The 26,664-nt window shown below is 36.1% G+C and overlaps 1 protein-coding gene across 2 annotated transcripts in view; it reads left to right on the top strand.

Annotated features, from left to right (window-relative positions):
• The window catches only part of LOC120535660 (C-type lectin domain family 5 member A-like), a 62,756-nt gene that overhangs the window by 22,240 nt on the left and 13,852 nt on the right, over window positions 1–26,664 (top strand). Inside the window, exons 3-5 of one of the 2 annotated variants that reach the window (XM_039763621.1) lie at window positions 9,093–9,152; window positions 13,683–13,769; window positions 14,272–14,420. In XM_039763621.1, the coding sequence (XP_039619555.1) occupies window positions 9,093–9,152; window positions 13,683–13,769; window positions 14,272–14,420 (296 nt within the window). Of the gene's footprint in view, window positions 1–9,092; window positions 9,153–13,682; window positions 13,770–14,268; window positions 14,421–26,664 lie in introns of both variants that reach the window. The other variant, XM_039763620.1, reaches the window with a different exon arrangement.

Genomic DNA, 26,664 nt, shown 5'->3' with positions numbered 1-26,664 from the left:
TATCTATATATCTATCCCCTTAGCTGTTTTTTATATATCTATTATACAGTGCCTTCCCTGTTTATTTATATATCTAGTGCCTTCTCTGCCTGTCTGTCTTTCTGCCTGATTGCATATAGCGCTAAACTCACTGCTCTGTACTATTCTGTCCCCTGCATGTCCTGGAGTACAAAAGAAACAGCACCATACAGCAACATGTGCGAACTGGCAAGATCGGGGAAAAAACACGCAGTCACTGATTACAAACCGCAAGATGAATGAAAGCGATAATATATGTAAAAACATCATCGCACTAATGCAATATTTGAAAACGGTTTGAATATGCGCCTACATATTGCATGTACTGTGCGTTGAAAGTGCTGCACTGAATAAGCTGACTCCTTCTGTAACAGCGTGTATTCAAACCCGATCTGACGCTAATATTGCATGTACTTAACTATTTTAGAATAAAAACATACATTTTATTTCAGTCAGTCTGTAAGAGCCAGTGTAAATGCATGATAATTGTAACGGTTAGCTTTTTTTAAATTCAGTTCCATTCTCTCAGTCGCGTTCACGAACCCCCTCCCCTCTGACAATGCTGTTTTCACATAAAGACGCGCTATAACTCAAATGTGATTTATTTGGAGACGCGCTATAGCTCGAATGTGATTTATTTGGAGACGCGCTATACTCGAATGTGATTTATTTGGAGACGTGCTATACTCGAATGTGATTTAAACAGGGAAGAAAGTACAATGTCAGGTGCTCATTCAGTGTAATAGGAACCATAGCACAGAGATGTGTACACTGCAACAAGTACACATGTCGTGAATGTAGGAAGGGTGTGTGGGAATTGTTAATATTTGAATGTGATGATTTTATACAGCACGGATCGGAAATCAGCAATTCTTAGCATTGCATCACGCAAGCTGTCGTATCAACCGCCTACTGTAACTTGCTTTATTTTTTCTTCACTTATAGTCTAGAATAAAAGTGCACTTGTTTTTTATTCTTGTACACCAACATATGTTCCTGTGTTTGAGCGACATGGGCATGCTCAAAAAAATAGACGTGTAATGCCACGAAAACTGCATGCAGGCACTTCAGTTCGCAAGCATTGGTACGAGAATGCAGTCACAAGTACACTGCAGAGCTACAGCGCATCTTTATGTGAAAACAGCATTCTCAGATGGGGGGTAGGGAAGGATCCTGAACACGACTGAGAGAATGAAAAGTGAATAAAAAAAAAACTAACCTTTACAAGTATCCTAAATTACACTGTTACACACTGAAATCAAATGCATGTTTTTATTCTAAAATAGTAAGAATAAGAGCAGTTTACTTCTCAAAACAAAGTGGTGCAGGATCGAACTCACGGTCTTCTGACTCGCAGTCGGGAGCTGATTCAATTGCGCTACGGCGCCTCCCAGCAGCCGTGAGTCGAGGTAATTCTTGGTAGCGAGAACCAATCGGATCGTTCTCCGCTACCAAGATTCTACCAAGAATTGAAAGCACGGGCCAATCGCGGCCCGTATCGGCTACCAAGAATTGACCAATCGCGCCCCGTTTCGGCTACCAAGAATTGGCCAATGACGGCTCGCTCTGCTACCAAGAATTGACGAATCACGACTAGCAAAACTCGGAGAGGGCGGGCCAACCTCTTGTCAGTTAATGTATTCTGCAAAAGCTTCTTCGAGTCGGCACACAGAGACGCTTCGCGATTTGCGTTGCTTTTTGAACTGTCTAAAAATGTTACTCACTAGTGTCGGTTTGTGCAGATATATTTACGTTCACCTACACATGTTCTGAATGATTTTTTTAAACATTCTTGGTTAAGTTTATTACATTTACTAAATATTTGTGCAACACGTGTAAAGACAGATATAATAATGTATAAATACAGTATAATAAACATTGAATTGTATAATCATAGTTTCATTTTACAGAGTGAGCTTTAAAAATACTAATATGAAGTGCTCATTAATTATAAAAATACAAATCATAGAGAAAATCAACTATGTGTACATATTTCCTACAAAAGACCCTTGGGAAGTCTTTCTGGTATATAAATATATATGTATATATATGTACCTGTAAAAACAAAAGATTGGTATGCTTTTTTTTTAATACTTAACACTAAATTATTCTTATAAAGCAGACCTACACCTTTAATACTCAGATGATTCTACTCATGCTGCGTAGAATTGCATATATATTATAGATATACATGCTGTAAAATAGCATGCATATTATAGATATATATAGTTAATTATATATCATGCCATAGAATAGCATATATATATATATATATATATATATATATATATATATATATATATATATATATATATATATATATATATATATATATATATACATATACACTCAGCAAAAAAGAAACGTCCCTTTTTCAGGACTGTGTATTTCAACAATAATGTTCTAAAAATCCAAATAATTTTACAGATCTTCATTGTAAAGGGTTTAAACAATGTTTTCCATGCATGTTCAATTAACCATAATCAATTAATTAACATGCACCTGTGGAATGGTCGTTAAGACCTTAACAGCTTACAGAAAGTAGGCATTTAAGGTAACAGTTCAAAAACGCAGGACATTAAAGAGACTTGTCTACCGACTGTGAAAAACACCGAAAGAAAGATGCCCAGGGTCCCTGCTCATCTGCTTGAATGTGCATTAGGCATGCTGTAGGGAGGCATGAGGACTGCTGATGTGGCTAGGGCAATAAATTGCCATGTCCGCACTGTGAGACGCCTAAGACAGTGCTACAGGGAGACAGGAAGGACAGCTGATCATCCTCGCAGTGGAAGAGCCCGGATCTCAATCCCATTGAGCACGTCTGGGACCTGTTGGATCGCAGGGTGAGCGCTAGGGCCATTCCCCCCAGAAATGTCCAGGAACTTGCAGGTGCCTTGGTGGAAGAGTGGGGTAACATCTCACAAGAACTGACAAATCTGGTCCAGTCCATGAGGAGGAGATGCACTGCAGTACTTCAAGCAGCTGGTGGCCACACCAGATACTGACTGGTACTTTTGATTTTGAGCCTCCCTTCATTTAGGGACACATTGTGAAACATTTTTAGTTTGTCTTATGGTGTTGACTCTTTTAGTGTTCATACAAATATTTACATATTAAGTTTACTGAAAGTAAAAACAGTTGAATGTCAAAGGACGTTTCTTTTTTTGCTGAGTGTATATCTATCTATATAGATATATATCTTGTATATAGATATAGATATATATATATATATATATATATATATATATATATATATATATATATATATATATATATATATATATATATAGATAGATAGATATATCATGCAGTAGAATAGCATATATATATATATATATATATATATATATATATATATATATATATATAGTTAATTATGCTTGTTTACTAGAACACATATAGCTATTTTGCACTAAGTATATAAACATTTCCCTCTGCAATATTTCCAAATATTTATTTTTACCTACTTCAAGAATGTCAGTTTGTGCAGATATAATTACATTTACCTGCACATTTTTTGAATGACATTCTTGGTTAAGTTTATTACATTTATTAAATATTTATGCAACAAGTGTAAAGACATGTATAATAATCTATAAATATAATAAACATTGAATTGTATAATCAGTTCAATTTTACATAGTGAGCTTTAAAAATAATATGAAGTGCTCTATAATTATAAAAATACAAATCATAGAAAGTGAAAAGCTTTTTTTCTTGACTTTATCTTCTTGACTTTATTAAAAACTTTAAACTGAATTGTTTGGGCGAGTTCATTTTTATCTGAAAATGATAAATCAACTATGTGTACATATTTCCTACAAAAGACTCTTGGAAAGTCTTTCTGGTATATAAAGACCAATGAATTACTGCAGTAAAAATTATATATATACTGTGTATATATGTACCTGTAAAAACAAGAGACCGGTATGCTTTTTTTTTAATACTTAACACTAATTTCAGAAATCGTTCATATCAAGGCCAATATAGAATAATAATACTCTATATTAACATTGATGTTATAAATTATGCTTATAAAGTAGACCTACACCTTTAATACTCAGACAATGCTATATATATATAATGCTATATATATATAAGTGCTGTTTACTGTTTACTTTGCAATATTTCCAAATATTTAATTTTACCTACTTCAAATTAATTGTCAGCATCAACTAGAATATATTACTTCCCAAATGTTATAAATATATACAAACACAAAGCTGTGCACTATTATTTATTAAATTTTATTGTGCTTTCATTTTTATTTTATCCTTCTCGATTATCTGTGCAGCCGTCTCAGACGATAGTAAAGGCACTTTATAAGGAAGTGAAATGCATTATTATTTGTTATAATTATGATTCAATAAAACGGGCAGGCAGTTTGTTTAAGTGTGATTTTTAACTTTGCTTGTTGTCTGTGTGCTCCTTGACAAATCATACACTAAACAGTTTTCGTTTAATCAAAATAGAAAAATAAACAAACTACAACGTAGGATTCAAAGCACCGTTCGTTGAAGAGAAAGTTTTTTTTTTCCATTCGGCAATGTGCCTTGAGCGTGATTCGAACTCGCGTCCCTGCAGTAATTTTTGGTAGGTTGTCTCTCAAGAATTGCAGCCGTACCTCGACTCATGCGCGATATCCTCTACGGAGGCAGTCGCGATAAACAAGTGTCAATGTCGCATGTTAAGGCGGTTTTTTCTGCAGTTATATTTTTTTGAATAAAAGCATACTTGTTCTGTTATATTTGTTCCTTTTGTGAAAGTGTTTGATATTTGGACTTCAGGCTTCATACATTATATAGTTTATGCTTACATTTTGTCATTTACTACTACAATATGAAAAACGTTTCTGTTTTAAAAATGTGTTTACACGGATTACTGTAGAAACGGAACACACGTGAAAAGCGTGTATTCCAAATAATGATCTATTATTTCCTCTCTAAAACTCCACTTCACTCCCAGATAATCCAACAAGGCATGAGCTGGGAGAAGTTTGTGCACGTTCTAAGTCGTTCGGGGGATGGAATAGCCGGCTACTTGCAGCTTTTCTTTTATCAGCACATTTAGATTAACAAAAGACACTGGCGGAGAGGTGAGAACGGTTTTAAGAAGCGATTGACTAGTTTTGGAAGAATACATTTTATTTCTAAAGTCGTGTGTGCGTGTTTTAATTGTTGGGGGATTGTTTGGGTATTTAAAAAAAACATTTACTTGAACCAACTACTTACAGTAAATGGGCAAAAAATGGGAGACGCTTTTGTTTTAAATAGTCAAAGAGTTGGGCTAACAATAATAATTATTATTAATATTATTACTGGTCATAGAAACAAATGAAAACAATAGTTAAACACTTGATCATATGTATCTGTGCTAGTTTGTGTTTGTGATTATGTGACCCATAATAATTTTTTCTCAGTATAAATAATTTTTTGGGTTTTAAGAACTCCATCAAAAGAGCAAACACAAACTTAGGTGAGAAACCTCAGTGGAGAATCCTGACTATGACGTGGCGCTAATTGCTCTGTGTGTGTTTTTTTGGCGGGGGGAGGGGTTCTTTAGACCTGTCTGCGCAAATGTGTTTGTGTTAAAGCCAACGGAGAAATGCAGGAGCGCACACACACACACACCTCTCATCCACAAATGCTTTAACTGTTGTCTTGTAAATCGTTGATTAAACCTATGAACACAGCTGTTCAGCAGTCCTAAACACAAGCGCATGGTCTATTTTTGTCCTTAATTAAAAGACATCAATACGTTAATAATTAACACAAAGATAACATTGTTTATTTTGCTGAATAAGGTAATAAGCTATATTTAAAATAAAACAAACCAGGAAGTTAGTGTTTTATACATTAAAGTACTCTGTATAACCAAGTGCCCTAACAAACAGCAACAGTGTACAGTACAGACAAAGAGTGTGTGCTGGTGGGGATTGGAAGGTGAATTAGGATACCTCATTTACAAGACAAAAGACGGTCTGAGGTGTGAATGCGCAGCTCCGCTTTGCTCTTCGGTGTGTGTGTGTTTTTAGGTTACTAGGGGTGCATTCTTAAATTCAGTCTGTCTAAATCTTTATAAACGCCAAGTTGGAAAATCATGTTTGAGAAAATGACAACAACAATTAAAATCTTGATCATTTGCGTCCGTGCTATTTCGTGCTTAAGTGACCCAAAATATTTTTCTTAGTTTTCTTAGAACTTCATTAAAAGACAAACTTAGGAGGAGTGGAATGTGAGAAATCTCAACGGAGAATGTACTGACTTCTCCTTATTACTGACTGTTAGATGGTGCTAAAATGTTTTTTTTCGTCCTGCTGGCGCGCAAATGTGTTTGTGTTAAAGCCAGCTCAGACAAACCTGACGAATGCCGGAGCGCGCGCACACACACACACACACACACACCGGTGGCACTTTGGCAGTTAGTGCTTCAACGTTAAACGAAGCCCCGTAAACTTGATCCTGAACAGCAGACTGACTTTAACAATAATAGTTGATTGTTTTTATATTTATGTTTTTGTATATACTGTATTTTTAAATGTTCAAATGAACGTTTCAGAGTATATAATTTGTTGTGTCATCTGTTTACAGTGTTGGCTGATTTTGTGATTGAGACCCATGGGTTACATTGAACTGGAGTGGGACAAACGGCAAAGCCAAATTGTCCAAGAATTTAAAAGAGAATGTGCACGAGACTGTCATGCAGAGATTTCCGGATCTGACAGCGCACCACTGGTTCCGAGTCGGCTATTCCATCCCCCCAACGACTTAAAACGTGCACAAACTTCTCCCAGCTCATGCCTTGATTGATTATCTGGGAGTGAAGTGGAGTTTTAGAGTGGAAAGAATAGATCATTATTTGGAATACACGCATTTCACGTGTGTTCCGTTTCTACAGTAATCCGTGTAAACACAACTTAACTGGGTCGGGAACACTTAATATAAAGCATTTAATGTGCTACATTAATTAATGACGGGGTTTGAGAAAATCTAGTAAATTAAACATTCATTTTAAGATTTAGTTTAGTTTGCGACATTCTACTGACAAAATAAACTATTAGAATAAAGTGGAAAATGTCGACTTTAATCTCGACATAATTGGCGACAATAAAGTGGAAATGTCGAGAATAAAGTCAACATGTCGACTTTAATCTCGACATTTAGATTTTTTTCTTCACTGTGTCCGTATTTTTTTCACCGTGGCCCTAATACGCTTCCGTAATGTACACTGGCTCTTACAGACTGACTGAAATCAAATTTATGTTTTATTCTAAAATAGTTAAGTACATGCAATATTAGCGTCAGATCGGGTTTGAATACACGCTGTTACAGAAGGAGTCAGCTTATTCAGTGCAGCACTTTCAACGCACAGTACATGCAATATTATTTGAAAACGAACAGCGTCAGATCGGGCGCATATTCAAACCCGATCTGACGCTATTCGTTTTCAAATAATATTGCATTAGTGCGATGATGTTTTTACATATATTGTCTCTTTCATTCATCTTGCGGTTTGTAATCAGTGACCGCGTGTTTTTTCCCCGAACTTGCCAGTTCGCACATGTTGCTGTATGGTGCTGTTTCTTTTATACTCCAGGACATGCAGGGGACAGAATAGTACAGAGCAGTGAGTTTAGCGCTATATGCAATCAGGCAGAAAGACAGACAGGCAGAGAAGGCACTAGATATATAAATAAACAGGGAAGGCACTGTATAATAGATATATAAAAAACAGCTAAGGGGATAGATATATAGATAGGTAGGAAGGAAAGGCACTATATGATAGGCAGACAGGGAAGCTCCTATATAATAATGCAATATTGTTTGAAAACGAATATGTAAATGCATGATAATTGTAAAGGTTAGCTTTTTTTAAAAAATTCAGTTCCATTCTCTCAGTCGCGTTCACGACCCACCCCCAAATCTGACAATGCTGTTTTCACATAAAAGCGCTATAACTCAAATGTGATTTATTTGGAGACGCGCTATAGCTCGAATGTGATTTATTTGGAGACGCTATACTCGAATGTTATTTATATAGGGAAGAAAGTACAATGTCAGGTGCTAATGTAATAGGAACCATAGCACAGAGAGATGTGTACACTGCAACAAGTACACATGTCGTGAATGTAGGAAGGGTGTGTGGGAATTGTTAATATTTGAATGTGATGATTTTATATAGCACGGATCGGAAATCAGCAGTTCTTAGCATTGCACCACGCAAGCTGTCGTATCAACCGCCTACTGTAACTTGCTTTATTTTTTCTTCACTTATAGTCTAGAATAAAAATATTTTACTAACTAGTTTTATTAATTCATTATTTAATAATAAATAGCATAATCATCATGGGTTGTGTATTGAGTGATTTAACTAATCTGTTTTATTAATCGGTTTGTTGTTGTTTTTTTTACCACGTCATCTATTTATGAAACTATGTTGACAATACAAGAACTGCCTATACAGTATATTAAAGATGTATATGTATATATGTATGTATATATATATATGTATATATATATATATATGTATATATATATATGTGTATATATATGTATATATATATGTATGTATATATATGTATATATGTATGTATATATATATATGTATGTATATATATATGTATGTATGTATATATATATATATATATATATATATATATATATATATGTATGTATATATATATATATATATATGTATGTATGTATGTATGTATGTACTGTATATATGTATATGCGCAAAGGGGATAAAATTTGGAGCCCCAACAGTAACACGTATAAAATAAAACGGCTTTTAAGTAGGGACAGCAATCTAAACCTGAAGTTCAATTTTATAGAAGGTTAATATACATATACTTAGAAAGTTAAGTGTCTAATGTGTTTTTCAAGGGAAAAGAACAAATATTTTCAACCAGCAAATCCATCATTAAAATAAAATTGGTTGGATTTCATTTGCTCTATTCGATTACATTTCATTTTGGTACTTTGTACAGTAAGCTATCAGAAGGGTCTTGAACGTACCCTAGGTATGACTGTTGAACAGGTTAAAGACTAACTGAATCAAAACTTTCTTTTTAGATTTAAGTAATTGCTGCCATGACAGTGACTTGACCAACTCTCCACTGCAAAATGTTACAGGTAACCATTCTTTCAACATATATTTAGTGCTGCTATTATCTTGCAGTTCATGACATTTACAGAGTTTGAAAGAGAACACAGAATAATTCTAAGTTATTGAGAAAAACTGAAAAAATTAGATTGATACATATTAAACAAAGTGCTGAGAGATTGCCCATCTATCACATGGAATAATTTTCATTTAGAAAAAAACAATAGGTTGACATGTTTCTTGAGACGAAGGAATGGCTGCTAAAAATGGGGTCATGTGAATAATTTAAAATGAGTAATTTCAAGCAGTAATAGTCATTAGCAGCACTAGTTTTGGTTGGTATTAATATAACCGTATCTTGATTAAAAAAATATTTAATTTCTATTTATTTCTAATTGTAATTATTACTAAATAAAATTAGCAAAATAGGCCCATCCTTTGCAAAGCACATTGTAAACTCACGGAAATGAGGTTTATGAAAACATCAACAGGAAATCACAAGACATGCACTACTGTATAATAATTTGTAAAAGTTGTTGGCAACACTCAACTTGTCAACATAACTGAAGAAACATGTATATTTCAAATATGTCTTAATACCATGTGCATGATAAAGTAATCTAAATCATATCTAATTATACAAACTGTGTGGGTTAATGCATTCAACCCCAGATATTTTCCGTATCACTTTATTTTAGATACAGAGCATATATACTAAATAAACGTTTATTGATAGCCTGTGTTAACAATAAGTGTTTTCTGTTTAATGAAAAAAGACGGACTTTTACTTTCAGATGGTTTTCATAGTCCTCATAGCCTGCCCATGTTGCTTTCAATTGGAGAATCTGGTCAATGCAATTCCCCTTTATTTACAGAAGAAAGGAATGGTTATAATGGAGAACCAAGCAGAAATGGACATTGCAACTGGGAAACGTTTCATGGTACAAGAGCAGAGTATTACAAAACTCCAAGAATGAGAAAATAGCAAATATTGGCACTGGTTACAGACTTACTTCACCATGCCAGGGTTTGTAGCTTAGCTCCACTAGGTTGAACTTGGCCTAAGAGTTTTAAAAAGTACACCAGATGTTTTTACTCCAGTGGCACAGGAGAATTGTAACTGGCAGGAATATGGAAATCTTACTGATCAGTGAGTGGAAGCAAGCTCATTGTTTAGGAAATATGTGGTTCTCTGTTGCCTATTATGGTGAATTAGGACTAAGTGTCAGGATACCTGGGATCACCGTTTGAACCTTTTAGAGGATGATCCAATTACATTTAAAATGCATTTTTCACCCATAGTTCAGATTTTGTTGCCAATCTCAAATACCTCCACGTAACCCATGTAACTTTTGTATATCATATTTTAGCATGTAATAAATACTACCGTTTACTGGTGTATTTGAGAAGAGTGTTTCAGAAATGATGCTTTCTGGCGGCGCCATGCAGGCTGCGGCTGCACTGGCTTATGATAAAAACACGTTCTTTATAGTGATCTAATGTCACTTAACATGGAAATCCAGACGTATACTCGTCTAAACCTTATGTCACTGGGTATGGAACAGGATAAAGGACTAGTAAATCCAAACATCATGGTTCTACTGAAAGAACTCGGACTGCTACGGACGAGCGGTTAAGCCTGCTCTGCACCGAAATCATCTACCAGGGCTACCCGCACCCTGAGAACAGGATGGCGGCGGTGCATGCGTAAACAAAAACGAGGTGTCCCCAGAGGGCTAAGTGCTAAGGCTAAATCTAATCCATGCAGAACGGCACTACCATAGATTTTGGTGGCAAATATCCGCTCACTGGAGAATAAATTGGACTACATTCGGCTGGATTTTACATCGAAGCGGGAGATTAAGGATTGCTGTGCTTTTGTCTTTATGGAGTCCTGGCTCACCGACTCCACAACCGAGACTGCTATCGGTCCAGCGGGGCTAACTATCCACCGGGCAGACAGGAGCAGCAGTCTCGGCGGCAAAACGCGGGGCGGAGGTATCCTCGTCTACATAAACAACAGATGGCGTGTTGACTCAAAAACAATCCACACATGTTGCTCTCCGGACATTTGAGGTTTTTGGTAGTTAAATGCCGGCCTTTTTATCTGCCAGGGGAAGTGTCCGTTGTACTTATAGTAGCTGTTTATATTCCCCTCCCCCCATACGCTGACACCAAGACAGCCTTTGACACACTCTGCCACTACGTCAACGATTTGCAAACCACACCTCAGAGGGAGTGGTCATTGTTGCTGGGGATTTTAACCAGGCAAACGTGGATTTTGCAACTCGGAACCAATATATTGGGTCATGTCTACACCAACATCAAAGGGAGCATTCAAAGCATCCCCACATCCCCATCTTGGCTCATCCGACCACATCTCTATTATGCTAATCCCAGCATATAGACCTGTGCTCATCAGATCAAAACCATCACCCAGACAGGTGAGAGTTTGGCCAGAAGAAGCCATGAACACACTCCAGGATTGTTTTGAGTGCACCGACTGGTCCGTGTTCAGTGAGGCAGCTACCACAGATCAAAGGACAGACATAAGTGAATATGCAGAGGCTATGTCTGGCTACATAAATGCATGGATGATGTCTGCGTCGCCAAAAACATCATTGTCAGGGCAAACGATAAACTGTGGCTAACTGCTGAGGTGCGAGACTTGCTGAAAGTGAGAAACTCTGCTTTTAAATCTGGAGATACAGCTGCCCTCAGAACAGCAAGAGCCAACCTCAAAGCTATCAGAAGAGCTAAAAGGGCTCATAGAAAGAAAATACAGAGTCATTTTCAAGATCACAGGAACAGCAGAAGATTGTGGCAGGGGATTAAATATGTTACAGATTACAAAACAGTTTCTCACCCCTGTGATGATAGCTTCAACTTTCTAAATAAGTACTTTGGACGGTTTGAAACATTGAATGACACATTACCAGCGAAGGCCACCCCTCATCCTGACGAAGGCACTGTGTCTGAAACCGGATGATGTTCTCCAGACTGAGGAGAATTAATCCAATGAAAGCTGCAGGACCAGACCAGATACCAGGTTGCGCATACTCAAAGAATGTGCGGAGCAGCTGACGCATGTCCTTACGGATATATTTAACATCTCCCTGTATCAGGCTGTTGTGCCATCTTGCTTTACAACCTCAGAAATTTATCCCGGTTCCCAAAAAACCCACATTTACAACCATGAATGACCATCGCCCTGTAGCCCTAACACAAATAGTGATGAAATGTTTTGACAGGCTGATCAAGGACCACATTATTTCTGTCCCACCCTTGTCATTTAACCCACTCCAATTCACCTACCGCTCCAACGGTGCCACTGAGGACACCATATCCATTACACTCCACCTTTCACTTGAGCATCTGGAGAACGGAGACGCTCTGGTCCACATGCTTTTTTGTTGATTTTAGTTCGGCCTTTAATACCATAATCCCACAGAATCTGATCAGCAAACTGGGCCTATTGGGACTGATCACACCTCTGTAAAACTGGATATTGGACTTTCTAACGGACAGGCCTCAGTACGTATGGGTAAGGGAAGATAAATCGGACACCATCTCCTTGAGCACAGGTTCTCCACAGGGGTGTGTTCTGAGTCCCCTCCTCTTCACGCTCATGACCCACGACTGTTGTGCCAAGTTCAGCACAAACCACATCAAGTATGCGGACGACACAACAGTGGTGGGTCTCATTCGAGGTGATGAGGAGGGGGATTGCAGAGAGGAGGTGAAGTCATTTTGTGGAATGGTGTAATAAAAACAATCTGATCCTGAATGTCAAAAACGAAAGAACTGGTGATCGACTTCAGGAAGAAACAGCTGACACACACCCCGGTCTACATCAAGAACACTGTTGTGGAAATTGTGCAGGCTACCAAGTTCCTGGGAGTCAATGTGATGAACGGCCTCACCTGGTCCCTGCACACCTCCATCACCAAGGCGGCTCACCAGCACCTGATCATCTTGCGGAGGCTAAAGAGGGCCCATTTCAGCACGTCAGTCCTCGCCACTTTCTACAGAGGGACCATAGAGAGCGTGCTAACCAGCAGCAGCTCTCTGTGGCAGGAGGGCTGCAGCGCTTCGGACTGGAAAGCACTGAGGAAAGTGGTGAGGGCTGCTGAGAGGATCATTGGAGCCCCGCTGCCTAATGTACAAGACTTGGCAACACAACACTATCTGGCCAGAGCTGTGCAGATCTCCAGAGACCCCACTCATCCTGCCTTTGAACTCTTTTTCCCTCAAGCAGAAGGTACCACAGCCTGGAATGCAGAACCTTCAGGTTTAAAAACCATTTTTTTCCTACCGCCGTTCGTCTTTTAAAAGTACTTTAGCATTTCACTGAATGCACTTTAAATCAGAATCTTATGCACTTTTAATCAGAAATTTTTCTGCACTTTTAGAATGTAATTGATTTTAACTGTGTGTTTTTATTAATGTCTTGTGCATTTTTTTTTTTGTTCTGCAGCACATTTCGGATGTTCTGCTTAATGACAAATAAAATTGAATTGAATTGTGTATAGGTACAATCTGTATGTTGCTTTCTTTAGATTCAATCAAGGTTATGAACCAATACTTCTATGAATTAACTATACCCGAGTCAAAAGAAGATATGAAAAGAGCTCCAACTACAAGTGGTAATACTGTCTTCACTATATAAATTATTTGTTTTTTAAATGTTGTTGAAACAGGGTGTTTTCTGTCTTTTGTTTATTTTTGGTAAAGTTTCATAGAGTACAATATTTTTTGAATTTTTACGTTAATACCCTTATTGCCTTATATATTTTTCACTTTGTTTTTCTTTACAGTAGAGGATTAAAAGCATCACATAAATACACTTTTAAATATCATGTACAATTTATGTGGTGCTCTTTATTTTACTGAACTAAAGTAAATTTTAAAATTAGAACATTGTTTATGTTTAGTATTGCTTATAAAGAAAAATACAAGACTATTTAGTTGTGTATTACAAGACAATTTAGTTGTGTATTTAAAATTTGAAAATATTTATTGTGTCCCTTAATTTAGCTCTTAGCTAATACAAAACAAGTGAGAAATCAGTATTTAAGGTCCAAGTTGATTAAACTATCCTGCAGTACAAACTATAATGCCTTTTATCTGTTTGCGGTTTTCCAGTAGCTCCAGCTACGTCCTGTGAGGATGGATGGAATTTCTACAGGAATAAATGTTACTTTGTAGACAATAGAAAGGTAAACTGGAATGAGAACCAAAAGAATTGCAGTTACAAAATGTCTGGAATGGTTCAAATAATGACCATAAAGCAAAGGGTAAGATTGCCTTTTTATTATTTTTGATACATCCTCTTATATTCTGTTCATTCTCTCCGTTATGTTCCCCTACTAAATTTATAATTTTAGGTAAATTATATAAATTTATATTTTTTACTAATGTGTACCTAATTAACAGTGGCTTTGAGGTTTCGGTCATCATTCATTAATTTCCTAAAACAGCCATAATAGAGTCACAAAAAGTTAGTGCCTGTTTGTATAGTACAAGCATGCACTGATCCTTGGCACATTAACACCTATAGACACACTAGGCACATTTTTGACATGTAGGAGAAACCCATATAGATATAGTGTTCATTTACAATCTCCTCACATTCAGGAGGAATCAAATTTAGGACCCAGGAGCTGTTAGAAGGTGGCTACTTAACATCAACAGGAAATCACTAGACAATATACAGAATCTCCAGTATTAGATCAATCTCATGCGAGCAGTCTCATGAGTGTTATTTTACAGTATGCAGTCCTTTACTGTCATTTTTTATTGCAGTGTATCAGTAATATTTTTCCCTCTGCGTTTGATTCAAAACTGTGGCATTGGTTATTGAAAAAACAAAGTATTTCAAATTCCAGTATTTACATTTGTTTTGACCAACAAGTATCTCTTTTATAGGCTTTTTCTCAGGCAATTTAATTTTTCTCATTTCTTGTAGTTCATTAACATTGTTAAAATCATGTATATTTTGTTTCATTTTGTTTAATTACATCAATGTGTTACCCTTATTTGCCATTTCAAACAGAAGGTGTCAGTAAAGGGTGAAAACAGAAGGACTTTGATAATGATTGAAACAGAAAATCTTAAGTTGTAGTGCTGACAAACAAATATGCATGGAGATCAGTAAAAGAACATAAAAACATTATTTTTATGGAGTCAGTTTTGTAAATCATTTGCAAATGAACATTAGCTAGAACTAAGGATTACATGTTTCCTGGGTTTGGAAAAAGTCAGGTGTGTCAATTATGGTGCTCCTGTTAGACTCTCAAAGAGGCTGCTGCACAGACATAACTATACACTCACCAAAATTGTACTGTTAAATAAAAAAAAATTTTTTGCCAAAATTTGTTTTTGCCCCTTTTTTTACAGGAATATACTATCAGCTAGTCTCTTATTTTTTCTGTTAAATTACTGATACTGTCCACCAAGTGTTGATAAATAAAGTTAGACTAGTTTGTGCTAGAGGACCCATTTATTACTGTTTGTCACAAATTTGCCTAAATATATTGCAGTCACTTGTCAAATGAAAAACACCTCTGAGTATATTGATTTTTTTCAGACACCTTGCTACAGTCTTCTCCCACTCCTACTGTAAGGGCCACATGAGACACTCCCAAAACAGTAAACCAGTTGGCTTGTTACTGTCCTGTTCTCACATGACATTCTTACCTTCTCTCACTTGATAGTTAAAATTCAGCTTGAGGTGTTAATATGGTTAATATATGAAATAGCAAATAAACATTATATACAATGACAAAATGTAATACTTTGACCTTCAGCATTTCTCTTTTATATACTATTCTTGATAATTTATCATTAATGCATGTAAAATATCACAGGGCAAATTATCTTTTAAATTCCATGGGTACCATTACATTTAGATCCATTCTATGGCATCCATCACGTTCCCAGTCTTTATTTTGGGTTTTCTATGTCTGTTGAGCTTCTCTGTCTGGTCTGATTGGGATGGGCAATGTGGGGGGTTGTTTTACCAAACAACCAAAATAGGGTATAGTAGGGTTGTAAAAACTGAGATAAAACACCAAGATGTATACTTTTTTTTTTATTTTGAATGCCATGGATGAGTTCTGTCTGAAAGCTTTACACTCCTCCCTTTTCCTTGCTTTTTTTCTTCATAGGCTGATTAGTGGTATAGATGGCATCTTCAGTTATTTAACTGATATACTGAGTTATTTGTCTGCCTCTGCTGTTTCTGTCTTCTTCTGTACCTTTGATGAGCATGCATAGTAGTCCAATATGCTTGACAGTGTGACCAAACAGATTTTTTCTTCTATTCACTGGGTGATCCCATAGTTTTCTTTTCTGCCTAGGTGGTCTGAGAACCTCTTTATTTGTGACCCGATCAACCCATGATATCTTGAGTATGTTTCAATAGCACTACATTTAGAAGACTTGTAATCCTCATTTGTCACTTGTTAGTAGTCAGTGTTATCTCCATAAAGTGCTAGGCTTAATACATAAAATATCTTCCTTTTCTACAAACAGTACATAAGTTATATTATTTATAAATTGGATAGCAACAAAATTATGTGTCTCATGCAATTTAAGAGTGCTTTAACCTCAACAATGAAATTCATTCAAGAGTAGACTATTTTTTGCATTTTATATAAATATTCTGTGAAAAGTAATGTTTTCTCATTTGTATGTGGTTAAATGGTGCAATGTGGGTGTTATAATTGTATAATTTATAGCATAAGAAGTTTGCCAAATGCGAGGAGACCATTTTGTCCATCAGGCTTATTTGTTTAGCCAATAGCTAAGTTGTCCCAATATCTCATCCAGATACGTCTTAAAGGCTGTCAAGGTTTTTGCTTGAACTACATGTCTCAATAGTTTGTTTCAGATTCCAGCAACTCTTTGAGTAAAGAAGTGCCTCCTGGCTTTAGTCCTAAATGCAGTTCCAGTAAATTTTAATTTAAGTTGAAAGGATTCTGCTGTATCTAGTTATCAACATTTTTAAGAATTCTGAAGACCTGAATTAGGTCCCCATGCAGTGTCTACTTGAGACTAATCAATTTTCTGTTTCTGATTAAGTAGGACATGTCCTTGAGTACTTGGATGAACTTCCCAAGCTCAAGATTCAAAAGCCCCTGGCATCTGTATTTGTATCCATGTAGATCAGGTATAAAAATGATAGCATGGACTGCAGGACAAATGTTCAAAAACAAATTAACATTATCTTAATAGTGTGTTTATAGACAGACCAATGCATACAGTAATTTTAATGCAGATCGTTCTAGTAATATTAAAAAGGCACATTTTACAGGGGGGTATTACAGTCATGGGAGACTTTAATTATCCAAGTATTAACTGGGCTAACCTTGCAAATGGTGGAGCATATAAGCAACAGTTTTAGATATAATCAGTGACTGTTTTATAACACAGTATGTTAAAACACCAGTGCCATGGCAAGCCTGTCTAGATTTAATATTTTGTAAAAATCAGGATAGAATTGAGAGAGTGGAGATGATTTAACTGCTATCATCAAGTGATCATAATATAATACAATTCTCAGTGTTCTGGAACACTGATCCTGTAAAGTCCAAAACTGTTAAGTTTAAGTTTGGTAGGGCAAATTTTGAGCAGATGAGATAAAGTCTAAGGCGGTGCACAAGAGTGCCTACAACAGCACTGAAGTGATGCAAACATTCTCAGGAGAAGACCTAGCTAGCAATCTGTGCAACCTTGATTTTGGACAGGACCTGAATTCAATGCACTGCAGTCAAGACCTTAGATGACATCTCAAAAAAGACACATTTACTTTTCAAATAACAGCCTGTGAAATCCCCTTCACACAGAGTGGTAAGTTATCTACAATAAACAGTCTACTTGGATTTGCTACTCCTTTAAGTATACAGAGTCCTGTTATTTTGACAGAACCTGCCTCCATTGCATGCACATGGGTTACACCACTTCCCAATGAGAAGCGGAAGTGGAGCAAAGCCATTCAATACCTGCAAATTCCTGATGAATCCCAGAATTTACAAATCACTGTTCTTTTTGTCGGCTCAAAAAAAGAAATATTTCCCTTCTGTGATTTATCAGCTAAAGCAATTGTTGCAACTGTCTATCTTAATATCACAGAGGGCAAATCACAGAATGAAGTTGGTTTCATCTTTGGTAAGGCAAAACTAGCTCCCAAACCTGAATGTACCTTTCCAAGGCTGGGGCTCTATGCAGCCATGTTTGCAATGAACATAGCAGAAGTTATTTCTGAATAAATTGGACACCAAATCCGATGACACAAGGTTTTTCAGACAACAAGGTAGTGCTAAGCTATATATTTAATGAACCCAGGAGGCTCTACATTTATGTACACAACCAAATCCAACACATCAAGCATCTCAATCAAATTAGTAGAACTATATTCCCTCCCACCTAAACCCAGCTGATCAACAAGAGCACAAACCATCCTGCTTATTTATAATGGTTCGCTTGGTCAGAACTCCTAGCTGGTGCCAGACAAAGTCAGCTACAGATGGAAGTATTTGACCTCATCGATCCTGCATCTGATGTAGAAATTCAATCCTGAGGTGTCTTTGTGTGTCTCACAAATGTCAGTGCACGTTGTGAATAGTTTTTGAGTTCAAAACCACTCTGTAAATCTGTTGTTCACCTAACATCGTCCATAGGTTTACACAAGAAGCCAAGGAAAAAAACTTGTCATGGCTAGCATGACTGCAATAAATCTCATACCATGGAACAGTATAACCAAACCAAAGCTAGCATACCAATCGTTGTCCAGACTGAGGCCTATGCAGAAAAAAATCCATTATGTACTGTCAGGAAAGGCAGTTCAGACGCAAAGCCCTCTAAGCAGACTTTGTCCATTTGTCATCTCACAAGGTCTATTTCAGATTGGAGACAAGCTGAGAAAGGCACAACTATAATCGGATGAAGTACAACCAGTGATTATTTCTTGTAAACACCATGTTGCCGATTACTCATTTAACATTAACATGAATAGGTGGGGCATTTTACTGAAGAATCTGTATGAACAGCTACTCTATGGGTTTTTGGGGAAAATGCAAGGCATCAGGAGTACAATCCACAATTGTGCAATCTGTCAAACTAAAGGAAAATTTGGAAGAATGAAAGATGTCAGATTTGCCTGCAGATCACCTAAGCTCAGATCCTCCATTCGCTCATGTCAGATTAGATGAATTTGGTCCATAGACTGTAGCTGCATGAAAAATTCATGTAGGCTACCTAAATTCTAGACATTGGCTGGTAATATGTACTAACTAAAGCACACAAGGTGTGACCCTAAGGTCATTGAGTCAGTGGACACTTCGTTTTATTAATGCTCTCAGGATATTATTTGCACTCAGAAAACTTGCAAAGAAGCCAAGGTCTGACTGGAGACAAAACTTTTTTAGGAGCCTGCAGATAGTTACAAATGCAGTACACTGTAATGACTGCACAAACAAGGATGTGAACAGCTATCTTGTAGATCAAGGATGTGCCTGGCAGTTTAACCCTCCACACTCCTCACATATGAGAAGCAAGTGTCAATTGAAGATTGGCATTGCACAGCAAATCTTAGATTCCTTATTTATCCAGCTTGGATCCAGGAAGCTTGCACACAAAGTTTAATTTATGTTTATGGCTGATGTTACTGCTGTAATCAATTTCTGGCCGCTCGCTCCAATATGTACAGCTCCAGATCAACCACTTATTCTTACTTCTACTTATGCTTCCTGCTCAAAAGGCTGGAGTACTTCTGTACCCTCAGGTAAGTTTAGTGAAGGAGAAAAGTGACAGTGCCATGGGTGTAAGTTTGAGGTGAACATTTTGAAAGATGATGCATTCAATTTATTCCTAAGACCTGTCTCTGAGGTACTTTTTCTGATATCTAGGGGTACAGATCAATGGATATTATTGTATTTTACATGGTTGGATGTATTTGTTAAGTTTTTGTTAACAAATGTAAGCTTGGCATTTTACAGATGCCAGGCAAAGAATATTCTGCCCTCCATTTAAATGGGTCTTTGGAGGCCTCCTTAATTATTGCTTTCAATTGTTATTAAAACTCCATTTTGAAAAAAAAGCAGCAAACAGTGAAGCAGGTAGCAAACATCTGTTTATACCTGCTCTTCATTTGCCTTTGTAAAAGTATAATCTGTAAGTATGCTGTTTTTTATATTCATATATGAGGCCAAATGGTATGTTGATAGCTCTAGTCAAGAGGTGTCTCAATTGAATGACCGCTGTGAAGCCCAACTAATTAGGATCAAGTGATCAGTTCAGTGGAAGGAAAAAAAGATTGTTAGAGAGAATTGTTTTGGATAGAATAGAGAGGGGAGAGACTGGTCTGTAATTGCCTACTTGAGATGGGTCGAGTGTAGACTTCACATACATGATTACAGGCTTGTATTCCACAGCCTGCTTAAAGCAGACAATTGATTCTACAAAAAGTACAGAAACATTAGCACTTGCACAATCTGAGTAGGGGCAGTTTATATTCAAAGATCATAAAGTTATTCACCATTAATTTCTCCTGACATATTTCAATAAAAAATGTATGTAATACTACTTGAATGAGGATATCGTATTTCATAACGGTATGATTTTAAGAAGGTTGTTATAATACAGTGACAGATATACAGTCTTAAAAAGTATCCCCTTCTATGTACCACATTAGAGATGAGAGATCTAATGTTATTAAGAGGAAAAAGTGTATGTAAAGAGATTCTTCAAAAGCAAAGGATAAACAGAAGGATTTTAGAACTGATTTCAGATCCAAAATATTAGTTTTAAATTTTGAGCACTTTACACAACTGACATCATCTGAAGGATGTAAAGACTCGGAGAGTATCAAATTATGGGAGTGGCATGCACAGCAACGTCTGACTAATAATGCATAAGTGGTTTTGTTGTGCGACATACTGAGAAGTGTGCCTATAAAGACTCCAAGCTGCTTCAAGGTGGATGTTATAATGCCTTTTCCAAAGACCTCTGCAATTTGCTTCCTTAATGACTAAAACATTTCATTATAAGTTTTCTACTATAATAAAAGTATTTTGGTGATTCATAGCCATTATCCTTTCTAACGTGCACTTTCAATAGTATCAATATGCTTTCGGGGCAAAAACAGTAGACAAGTACCCCAGGGAGATTGCATATATTTTTCAGTATTTAAAGACCCCCAAGTGCATACAGTATATCTGCATCTTCTTTATTGACTTCAGTTTGTCATTAACACAACTACCTCTTTCAGGTATTTTGATAAACCGATTTATTTGGAAATAAATCAGTTCTTGGGTTATTAATTATTGGAATTTTTCGACATAATACAAATGGTAAAGCTGAAGGGCAACCTTCTTCTCTAAGCTTCTCATCATGAGTACAGAAGCCCCACAGTTTTGTGTCTTATCTTATCTTTCATTCATTCACTGTACACCAATGACAGCATAACACGTGGTTTCAGTAGTATCAGATTTTTTGATAATATTACTTTTGTGTTTCTCGGGTAAATTATGGCAAATTATGTACGGAAATAGATTTATAAAACTAATTAAAAGCTTTGGAATATGAAATTTGATCTCAAGAAAACAAAGTAATTTGTGGTGAACTTTAAGCAGGCCAAAAGATTGTTTTCACCTTTACATACTGTATAAATCCTCAGGTTGTAGATGTAAGTTCCTGTCCACCACCATTTAAACCACTACCAGATATCTGTTAAAGTCAGCAAAGCTCACGATAAGCTGTTCATTCTGGAAGATGTTTGAACATTCCACAGGAAGCAATGACCATTTCGTCATATTGAAAGTATTTTGACCTTATTTGTCACAGTTTGGGATGTCAATATCCCTGCAAAGGACAGGAAGAGGCTTGAGTAAATGGTATGCAGTTTTTAAAATCCTTGGCTGCAATATCCCCACTGTGGATTCACTTTGTTTTTCCAGAATGAAACGTACAGTAAGTCCTTAACATCTTATCCAATTTTGTAACCTCTCCCACCCTCTGTTCATTCTCTGTGTAGTACATGAATTAGGCCAACTGGGATGGAGAAATACAATATCCTGACTTAACATCTATAATAATTTTATTATATTAATATATGTCAGTGTGTTTTTATTAAATTGGTAGCTTGATAACCAATTAGCAATTATGTTCATTGTCCTCTTGTTTCATGTTTTTGTTAATGTTATATTTGTATAAGTTTCACCAAATCAAATTCCATGCAGTTGATGTTGCAATGGTGTATGTAATGTAATGGAAACAAATGTAAAGAACCTGTATTATTCTGTCTCCTTGGTGACTTCTCTGCTTGTTGTGCAATTTAAGCTTCCAGCGAAGCACACCAGGCCACTTTTGCTTACATTGGCTTGCAACATCACCAAAAATTGCAATAAAATAAAGAAAATTCAAAGAAATGCTAAAATATGAATTGGATAATTTAATTATGTGTGTTCCATGATCAGGCTTAAGGCGGGTATTCCAGACTTAAGTTATTCAGTTACTGACATCAGGAGTTATTGTATTATACCATTATACTATAATGTAAAGAAGAATCTCACAGTGTGGAAATATGTTTAAAAGTTTTATAGGGTCATTATTGTCTTATGAACAGAGTGAAATTTGTTTTTTTTTGTATGTGCTAATAAACGTCCATCACATTGACACACTATAGTGCCATGATGAGTGAGTATAACAATCTTACCTTGAAACTTCTGCCTTCATTAATCAAGTCCAAAACAGACTGTGCAAATAATTTTCACTAAATCAGAAAAAATACAGGGATTAGTTTTTAAAGATTTTTGTAGAGCAGAGCTCAAATACTAGAAGCCACCTGTATATGTTGCTGCCTTATTTAAACCATTTAGCCACCAGATGGCCATCTTTGATAAGTGACTGTTGTGCTTTCCGAATACTAAAGCATTAATAGCCATGCTGTTGCAATGATACATTCATATACCAATCATGCATATAACATCATCTAAAGATATGTGCTACTTCTCATACTGAATTTCCTGACAACTTAACAGCTATTTAAAAAGGAAACAAGACGTTAGTTTGGGGTTTGAAAATAGTGAGATCACATAATAAAGGATATAAATAAAAAGAGGTGAGAAAGCGCTTGAGAACAAGCAAGAAAAGTTATTTAGTTTCTTCTTCTAATGATTCATGGTGTTACACTTCTGTTGTGTTTAAATATGGGTTGGCCAGCCTTCATCATTTAAGAAAACTGTAAAAAATAAAACCTAGCACTTTTGAAAAGAAGGAAAAAAGACATGGTTATATAGACCTGGAACAATAGATTTCCTCAAACCATCCTTGAAGCAGAGCACCAAAAATAATGAAGATTGAAAAATGAATGTAATCATTCATATGTAGGCCTAATGGAATACTGAAAAAATATAATAAATGATATGTAACGTTATAATGAATGTACATGTGGCAAAGTTACAAATTCTGAGACTTACCTGTATCTTGAATTTAGTAAGACTTCTTCTGTTATTTTAATGATGACAATAGTTCATTAACTTAGATTATTTGAATTTTCACATGCTGCTCAAAAACACAACTATATCACAAAAATGCTACTTTATAAAATGTATGTTCCAGAAAATAAAAGAAGAAAAAAATTGTACCATGCTATCATTTGAGAAAATATAGTGTACTGTATAAACCAAAAACATAAACCCAATCCAGTTAAAACTTGATATGTAACTGATTCTTATGTAAAACAATAATTGAATCGTGGAGATTCCCTCAGCAAATAGCTATGGCAGGCTAGCCAAGATTTACAGTAAATGTAGGGAAGTGGATAGATCAGTAAGAAAAAGGAGAAGGCATTTAATTGAACTTGAAAGGTCAGATGTGATTCCTGGAACAAGATTATAGGTCTGTGGACAGTTAATTTAAATCTTAGTAGTCAATATTGCCTATGTCTGCTTTTGAAAATACTACATTTATAGAGGCTTTTCATAAAAATCCACCCCCATTTTCATCTAGTCCATGCCATTTAAATGTTAACACCCAAAAAACACAAGTAAATCAACATTTTGATGGTTAGACACATTTACTCAAATAATTAAAGCAGCATTATTGATAATGTTTCAAAATAAATGTCTTAAGAATATGTCCATCCATCCATCCAGTATCCAACCGGCTATATCCTAACTTACAGGGTCATGGGAGTCTGCTGGAGCCAATCCCAGCCAACCTTAAGAATATATATAAGTATATATAAATTATTGTCTAATATTCAGCATTTGACAGTAATTTTAACTTATTTTAGTTATTCTTTTAGACAAGACTAAAATGTTCAGAGAACTGTAATATCATGAATGTAATGTATTCTGTGTGGCTATTGCATGCTACTGGTGGTGTAAGAGAAAGCCCATTTAAGAAGCACATAGCAATTAATGACTGGGTGAGGGAACACTTAGAATACGAAACATTTAATGTGCCACTTTCGTTACGATGGGGTTTGAAAAACTCTAGTAAATTAAACATCAAATGTAAGATGAAGTCAACAACATTCTACTTTAATGACAAAGTAAACTGATGGGCTGACTCGAATTTTCATGTCGACTTTGATTTGTGACCACTTCTTTTTTTTATTTTGAGTGCTATGCGACTTTCTGAACTTGAACTTTTGAGTGCCTCCATCATGCTGTAACACTCCATCAGTTTCCTTTTGTTGCTTATACCACTACTTAAGCCACCAAAAAGTATGTTTTTCTGTGCCTCCACTTCACTGATCAGGGCCTCCATTTCATATTTGCTGAAACTCTTCTTTTTTACACATACTTTTGCCATGATCTTTTAACAAAACACTGAACAGAAGGGGCTATTTATATTGATTTGCATATTCAAATAGGTGAAATTATGGGAGGAATCGAGATGAGGCTGTAGGTATGTCCATGTGCATTAAAATTCATGTTGAATTGGATTTATAAAGGGAAAGCTTTGCTAATACACAGTTTTATGGATCTGAATTTTTTTGTGCATATGCACATTTCTATTTTTGTCCATTAGCCATGTTTTAGTGTGAATTCTATGAATTCCATTATATATGAGGTCCCTAATGTTACTTATTAGGTCAATGATATCTATTCTAAGTGGAAAAGCGTAAGGAAGAATGTAAAGACAGCTGCAATTTGGGCTAAACACTTCACTAAAGACATTTGCTTTTGGGTGTTATTGCACAAACTGGCTTCTAGAAATATTAGTCCTTATGTCATTAGGCACAGATTGGATCTAGTATCATGCAGCTTGTCCCTGCCAGCACACTTCGAGATCCACTCCACTTTAATGTTTTCCAGTTACAACTGGTTCATTGTTATCCTATTATTATCCCTGTTCCCCACCCCAGCTGTTTCAGAGAATGGTGCTGAGAAATATGAAGTTCAATACTTTGTGAATTCTAGAACATGTTGATCTGCATTGGAGTATCTTATCTTGAACTTTGGAAAAGTTACACTCCCAAAGACTGTTCTTGGGTCTGGTTTGATGCCCTTCATGCCCCCTGATTGTTGGCTCATTTTAACAGCAGGTTCCCCCCGAAACCTGATGGACACATCTGGAGGATGATGGATTGGGTTATGTCAGGATTTGGTTTTGCTGCTTATTATATGGTATTATCTTGTTCTTGAATCGGGGGTTTTGAGGTTGCCGATTCTATGTCATTACATACACAGAATCCCTTATGGTGTAGATGTTGTGTTCTGTTTTTGCAACATCTTGAATACCATATTAGGTCTTTAGTCACTTGTCATTTTGAGTTCCCATCATTAGGTCCACTTCCTTGAATTTCTAGGGGCCTCAGAGGTTGTGGCCTGTTTAACGGTGCAAAAGGATGGCTAAGGATTAATTTCCTTATCTAATCTACAGATGCCAAAACTCTGTCAAAAACCTTTGTTTTGAATCTTTTTGCATGTTTCTTTTGGTTTTGACCTTGTTTGTCCTTTCAAACTCTGTTTTTGTGTTCTGATTTGCCTTTCATTTCTATTTTTGTTTTCCTGGCTTCCTCCCTTTTTGTTGTTCTACATGCATCTCCTGGTTGTGCTCAAAATGTTTGTTTACCTGCTAGTTTGCTCTCAGGACAAAATCTAAGCAGACCATGTAACATATACAGATAACATGGCAGATATAAGGGTAATTAGCAGAAGTCATTGAGGTTGTAGTTGTAGTTGAATTGAGTGTTTTTATTTATCTTGGTCACTGTCACAGTGCAGCTTACTTTTTTTTGCACCCAGTCTATTGGAAGGTTATTGCTCGATGTTCACTTTAAGAAGTATTGCAATGCAACACATTATTTTCTTACATTTTTAGTTCCATGCATACAAAAATATTGTCATGAAAGTTTAGAGATAAATTAAAGGTATATCCACTTAAAAAGCAGTGTACGAAGTACCTTTGTACTGCCCTCAGGGACAAACTCACGGACTTTAATAGTTAAACATTTTCATTGAGAGTATACCCTGTTGGATCTAGCCATTCACATTCTGTGGAATAAAGTCGGTAGGTATTGCTACT

Source organism: Polypterus senegalus, chromosome 9 (genome assembly GCF_016835505.1).
Source record: "Polypterus senegalus isolate Bchr_013 chromosome 9, ASM1683550v1, whole genome shotgun sequence".
Classification (NCBI taxonomy): domain Eukaryota; kingdom Metazoa; phylum Chordata; class Cladistia; order Polypteriformes; family Polypteridae; genus Polypterus; species Polypterus senegalus.
Note: the sequence above shows the minus strand (reverse complement) of the source record. Positions and strands in the feature narration are given on the sequence as shown.